This window comes from Amphiura filiformis, unplaced genomic scaffold (assembly GCF_039555335.1).
Source record: "Amphiura filiformis unplaced genomic scaffold, Afil_fr2py scaffold_46, whole genome shotgun sequence".
Taxonomy (NCBI): Eukaryota; Metazoa; Echinodermata; class Ophiuroidea; order Amphilepidida; family Amphiuridae; genus Amphiura; species Amphiura filiformis.
The window spans coordinates 850144-857516 of NW_027305510.1; the positions used below are offsets into that span (position 1 = coordinate 850144).

Below are 7373 nucleotides of genomic sequence, written 5' to 3' on the forward strand. Positions count from 1 at the left end.
CGCGCGATCATCAGTAACTAACTCGTGATTGCGCCCTCAGGCCAACGCCTTTGAGATCACGAGTGAAGACGAAGACAATTGAACCATAAACGATCGTCAAAGTAGCGTTAAACTGTCATCAACCAGTGAATATTAATTTACGTTTTCAAAAAAGCACACCCCCCCCCCACACACACACACACTCGTCAATGAGAACATTTAACTCCATCACTCTTTGATTAACTTTCCGTTTCTTTATTGTGTTGCATAAAATCGTAAGACCGCCAAACTACCAAGAAGTGCTCCAGTGACGAGTAACGAGTTGAACGCTACTTTTTCCTTCCAGTCCTTGGCTTTGTAGTTCTCGTTAAAATCCTCCTGTTATACAATAAAAAAAAACTTTTCCGTCTGTTAAGGTAATCACGACGCAATAATGTTATCATCGACATGGTCATAGTTATTTTAGTCAAATGTTAACCTTTTTTTTTTACTTACCCAACCTCCCTGCTTTTGAATCCAATTTGTTAACCGCTCAGCTACATATTTTCCAGATATCGAAACAATGTTATCAACATACTCAGATTTGTGATGATCTTCGCAATATTTTGCCAAACGTGCTGCAAACACGTACACCATAACTATCCTTCCCCAGTTACACGGTCCTTTCTCAAATAAGCTGTTTAAGGTTTCAACGAAAGCTTCCTCGCCTCCATTTTCCGGATCAAATTTGAGACTCGTTATCAATCCGTTCAGACTGATTTCGTATCTTTTGTCGACTTCTTTTCCAACCCTTCGGAGTGTCTCGCTTCTCTGCTTGGTGGTGGTGCAGAACATTTTCCCAGATTGTAGCGAATGAAATCATCGCCGAGTACACGAGCAACATTTCCAATTTCTGTAATTGTTGTTGCATTGGTTAAGTCCACATTACCCTCGATATCGGTGTTCGTAGGACTTGGTATAGGATTGGATGACTTTTGTTGTTCCATATCGGCGGTGCAGTGATACTTCCTCTTTCCGTGGGGATGTTGGGACTTTGTTAGCTATACTGCGTGACGCTGATGTTTTTTATTACATAATATTTATACTGACACACGAATAAACAATATATTGGATTCCAGACGTCGCGATCGATATATAAATACTCGAGTACTTGATCGCATGTCCAGTTATCGTCGAACCCTAAAAATGACGTGTGGTGAAACGACGACGGATTATTTACGGGCACTTAACGAACTTCGAAAAGATGGTAGACTGCATGATGTAACGATACACGTCGACGGAAAAGTTTTCCCGGCCAACAAGATCGTCCTAGCGTCTCGCAGTTCCTTTTTCAGAAACATTTTCACGACCGGGAATTGCTGCAGCCACGTTGTGTCGCTGTTCGACTTAAATTCGAACATTTTCGAACTTTTCTGGAGTACGCTTACGCTCAAGACGTCAAGATTACTACGACGAGAGACGCCAGAGATCTACTGATTCTTGCTGACGCTCTCGGCGTACCCCATTTGATGGATGTGTGTCGTCAACACATCATCGACAACCTCTCCTATACCGATGCTATCGAGATATGGCGTTTTGGCAAAAATACGTCCATCGTCGAACTAGAGAAACGTGGGTTTGATTTGATACTGGGATATTTCCAGGATATAGTTGGCAACGCTTCGACCGAAACTCCACACCGTTTCCTAAATTTAACCATCGACGAGTTGATTAAAATTATCGAAAAGAGGACCCTGCACGTCGATAAAGAAGAAAAAGTTTTCGAAGCGGCGTGCAAATGGATAAGTCACGACGAGGAAAATAGAAACGAGTTCATGTTTCGAATTCTTTCCAACATTTACGTCAGAGCGATAGATCCGAATTACTTCGCGAGGAACGTCGAATGCAACAAGTACGTTCAAGGTGACGAAGAATGCAAATCGATAATTAATCAAACTATCCTCTTCTACAGAGAAGTTTTCTTCTTGGACTGGCCGCCAATTGCAACATGAACTATGCTATATAGATGAATAGTTTTGAATTATTTTATGTTATCGCCGATATCTCACTTAGTAAAATAAAATGAGAGAAAAAAATGTGTTTTAAAAGGGATTGCGTGTTTATTTCTTAAACTGCAGTTGTATATAAAAGACCAAGTGTCACCGAGTCCACAGTAAATACCAAAATGGCTGAACTTTGCGATTTCTTCCGTTACGACGACAGTGAGGAGTCGAAAGATAGGTATCTCGATTACCTAACATTCAGCGACTTACCCAAAGATCGTCTCGTAAAGATCCTGAATTCAGAATGTCTACGGGGGGATACCGAAACTCTGTTTTTGAGTGACCAGAAACTCGAAAACCTGCCGATTGAAGGACACCGGAAGACTTTTTAAATTTTTCGTGTCGACCGACCTGTTTGCCAACACCGTACGACCTCTTCTTGCGCCGATATTTCGATCGGACGCGCCAACACCGGAGGCGTACCCGTTGGAGAAAAATGTCGCCAAAATCTTCGAGAACATGGAAGCCAAAACTAAATTCGACAAATACAACGTCCTGAGAGTCCAGCGAATAATTCTCAAGAAGCGACAAGACGAGCAACGACCGGATCACATCAAGTCAGATCAGACAGCGCGTTACCGCGGCACCTACGAATTTCGTCAAGAGGACGGTGAACGGGGAAAGACCGTAAAGGAATTTTTCCGCACCGGTTGGGTTTTTGTGAAATTTGCCAGCTTGAGCGAATTGGGCACGTTTGAAGAAGGTCATAACTCCAAATCACGGCATCCCGTCGCGTTGAACACGGCTGGATACGTGATAGCCGTGACAGACCAGGCGCCTACATGGGGTGCCAAGTTGCGCTCCGTCAAGATGTTTTTAATCAAGATCCTTTTCGACATCACCTACATGTGGTATACTTGCGTACGTGAAAAAGATCACATTTTGTTCGAACAATGTCGATCGAGCGACGGCGGATTGGATCGTCAAAAGTTCGTCAGCGTTTTTGGGTCCTACTTTGTAGACCGTTATCACTACGACGCCGAGGGTCCGGTGCAACCAAAGATACGACGATCAGAGGCTTCCGACTCCTACTGGACCAAGTATTCATCGCCCCTAACGATCGCTCAAGACAGTGAAATAGAGGACGACCAATCCCTTAATGGAGCACTGCCGTCACGGACCACGAGTAGAGCCCTGAAAAACACCGTAGCGAGTTGAAACATCGTTTGTACCGCGCTCTGCCCGTTATACTAGACAAATATGCATCGGACATACCCATCCCCGAAACAAGTCGACGAACCATTGGCTGGGGAGATTACGTCTACTTCAAAGTTACGAGCGACTGCTATAGCGACAACGTGAAGAAGCCTTTTCGGTGTTTCACTCGATCGACATTAACTACGGTGTGCAGGTGTACAGAAGAAGCATGTTTGAAGATCTCGACTTTAATGACACGCCAGTCACCCAGGACGACAGTTTGAAGGATTTACTGGCATCAAATTTGGTGAAATATTATAAAATTGAAGGAAGCGACGGTGACTTTGAAAGCACCCTTCTGAAGACGTACAAACGAGCGGCTATCGAATCATCGCCGACAGATTCTAGTCCCCCCAAGAAAGGTGTCGTGTGGGTTTGGGAAAACGCTAAATAGCGTCGTGTAGTATTAAAGAGTTTGATCTTTCACTTAGGAAAGGAAAATAAAATGAGAGAGAAGAATTGTAATTTAAAAGAGGTTTAATTTAAACTGTAGTTATACAACTCAACAGCATAGCGTGCAATATATTTACAACATACGACACGTTAAGATATACGTTTTCATTTCCTTCGTTTTATTGTCACTGGCAATGGCGGAAAATAAATTATTCATTTCAGGCCATACAACAAGTATTGATTGGTGAACATCAAACGATATCAAACATCGTAATCGTCGCATTGTGTCTCATTCGGGCCTCCGTCGATTTCAACATCACTGGGCAATTCGGTCAAATCATCGCCATAATAGTAAGGTTGTCGTGTTTCTCTTACCTTTTAACAGGAAAAACAAGAAAAAGCGAACATTAGATCATTTAAAATGCTGAATAAAACAATTTTATATTTAATTTCCCGATGTAATGTCGTTACGTAATATTAACGTTTTGATAATTTAATTCTATGTACAACTTTACCTGTTCCTCGTGAGCTCTTAAATCGTTCTCTACCTGCGTCAGACGGTCTTTTAATCGTATATTTTCATCGTGGCATCTTTCTCTGTCCTTTCTCTCCTGTTTAAAATCTTCCACGCAGACATCAATCTGCTCTCCCAACAACAAAACCTTTTCCTCTTCTTTCTCTCGTCGGGTGTCTCTACCATTCTCCAGTTCGGCAATCCTGTCTTTCAACTGAGCAACATGATCCGTAAGGGCGGCTATCTCGTCTTCTTTTCTCAGCAACAACGATTCAAGATGCCCAGTCTTTCTTTGACGATTTTTGGATTCTTCATTCTCAACTTGAAGACTCTCAAATGCCAATTCTGAAAAAACTTTCAACTGGGCAATATGATCCGTAAGGGCGGCTATCTCGTCTTCTTTTCTCAGCAACAACGATTCAAGATGCCCCGTCTTTCTTTGACGATTTTTGGATTCTTCATCCTCAACTTGAAGACTCTCAAATCCCAATTCTGATAAGTTGGGGCGTTCCCTTTTCGCTTCAAGATCTTTGTCGAACTCTGAGATTTGGCCCTGAAGATCGGCTACTTTATCCCGCAGTTCTCGGTTGGTTTTCGTGAGCTTCAAAACGTATTCCTCTCTCTGTGCGTCGTACCGTTGCCAATGTGTGTTCATTCTAATAACTTCTTTCAGTTGATCCACCAATCTCGTGTTTTCTCTTTCAAGTTGATCTAACTGTGAGTTCGTAATTCGAAGTTGTTCCACTTGATCGATGCCACTTTCATGATTAGATTTGGACATTGTCTGAGTAACACGACCAAAGTCCACTTGTATCACTTTTGTTTTCCTGCCGGCTCTGTGTCTTTTATATACGTCGACACCCAAGCTATCCCTTCGAGCAATATATCCTCGTGCGTTCCTCGCTGACGGTGTCTTTATAGCAACACTACTTGCGTTTTTACCAACTAGCAATCGCGTTGAGAAGAAATTAAAACGAAAACAAAAAAAAATATACATTGATTTGATCAATTCTTTAATAGCTCATTAGATAATATAACTAATAGATACAAATTCTTGGAATAGCCTATAATTGCGACAAGAGGTATTCTAACTAAATGTTATATTTGTTTGTAATAGTGTTTTACCTAGTTACAATTGCGGATCACCAAACGTCTGTCATCGAATATAACGTTCAGAGTTAAACTCTAAACACTATCCGAACATGTTCAAAGTTTTGAGCGTAAATGAGAGCCAAGCAAGCTTCGTTGTTTGAAACCAGTGTCTTCCAAAATTCGTCCGTCTTGTTTAGATATATTTCAAGTCGATCGCATCTGTTTCTGACGTCGCAAAGTTGTGTTTGCATAAGCGCGTAGCCGGACAAGCATGTCGATGTAGACGGTTTGCATTCTCGTTGTTCAGGCTGACGTTCGCGAATCGACATGTTCGAAATATTCATCGTGTTGTTATCCGCGTCGTTCGTCGATTCTTGTTGAAAACTCGCTTCACCTAGAGTCGTAAGGTTACATTCGTCTTGATTCATCGGGTGTGTTTGCGAAATTACACTTGGTTTTCTGAGTTTATCCCACAACTTTTTTGCTCGACGCCTATTTCTTGCTTTTTCGTTGATCGTCTTTTGTTGTTCATCGGTCATTTGTTTTCTCCACTCTCGCATATAGAGCGTATGTTTTACTCTTCTTGCCTCTTCTTTGCATTCTCGTTGTTCAGGCTGACGTTCACGAATCGACATGTTCGAAGTATTCATCATGTTGTTATCCGCGTCGTTCGTCGATTCTGGTTGAAAACTCGCTTCACCTAGAGTCGTAAGGTTACATTCGTCTTGATTCATCGGGTGTGTTTGCGAAATTACACTTGGTTTTCTGAGTTTATATAGAGTTATAGAGCGCATGTTTTACTCTTCTTGCCTCTTCTTTGCATTCTCGTTGTTCAGGCTGACGTTCGCCAATCGACATGTTCGAGGTATTCATCACGCTGTCATCTGCGTCGTTTGTCGATTCTTGTTGAAAACTCGCTTCACCTATGGCCGTAACGTTGCATTCTTCTCGATTCATCGGACGTTTTTGCGAACTTACACTTGGTTTTCCTAGTTTATCCTCCAGCCTTTTGGCACGACGCCTGTTTCTTGATTTTTCGTTGATCGTCTGTCTTTGTTCATCCGTCATTTGTTTTCTCTTCTCTCGCTTTCGGAATGCGTCTTGTACTTTTCTCGCCTTTTTGCGTTGCTCGTCCGTTTCGTAAAAGGTACGAGGTCTTGGCATGTATCCCCTAGCTTGGTATTTTAGTTGAAGTTGCTTTTTCTTTCTCAATTTGACCTGTTCTTTTTCAATTCGTTTTTGCTCTTGCGTCATTGTTTCACGCCGCCAATCTCTGCACCGTTGCGCATTCTTGTCCCTTAGTTCTTCGAACTTCTCAGGGTCCGTTTCTTTAGTTTTTTGCCAAAAACTCTCTTTCTTCTTCTGTTTTCTAGTGACATCACTTCGACTGCCGTTCTTACGAGCAGGACTACCAATTCCTTGTTCTTTCGACTCGGACGGCTGAATTGTGTTTCTATTTGTAAGATACATGTCTTTGTTTGTTTCTTATAAAGGAATAATTTAAACTGTAAAACCGTTTTATATATATATTTATAAACAGCAGAATGTCTATCTTCGACGTCAAACCTTGGAAATTTATAACGTGAATGAATGTAACATATTATTTTGGTATTTTATTTTATGTCTTATCCTGGATGTGCTTTCTCTGAGAATCTGGTCACTTCGTGATGCGTGACGTTATAGTATTTTTTCTATTCTTTACTGTGTCGTTTTGAATGGACACCTCGTCGTCAATTTGCTCTATAGAGTTATTGCAAACGAGGTGTCCATTTCTTTGCCGTGCATATTATTTTTCTTATTCTTTTTTGTGCCGTTTTGAATGGACACCTCGTAATCAATTGCTCCATAGAGCTTTTCCAAACGAGGTGTCCATTTCTTTGCTATGTATATTATTTTTCCTATTCTTTACAATGGACACTTCGTAACCAATTGCTTTATACAATGTCTCGAAATTAATCCCCTTTAACAAATAATAAAGCGACAAACCACAACGTATATTTTCACGTGTTATATGTTTATTAAAAAATAATTTACATTTACAATTTAAGATAAAAATTTAAATCCCTTGCTTGGTCGTCAGATCATTCGCGATTTCATCTTAGGGATTTTTTTGGTGAAGATACCCACAGATAATCAATTTGATAATTTAAAGTCAG

General features: G+C 41.2%; 1 protein-coding gene across 1 annotated transcript; it reads right to left on the reverse strand.

Moving 5' to 3' along the window:
* Positions 1 to 234: 234 nt before the first annotated feature.
* On the reverse strand, positions 235 to 965 carry LOC140144244 (apoptosis regulator BAX-like). The gene is given in 3 exon segments (XM_072166061.1): positions 235 to 357; positions 475 to 794; positions 797 to 965. Coding segments are annotated over 3 exon segments (612 nt in total).
* Positions 966 to 7373: the final 6408 nt, after the last annotated feature.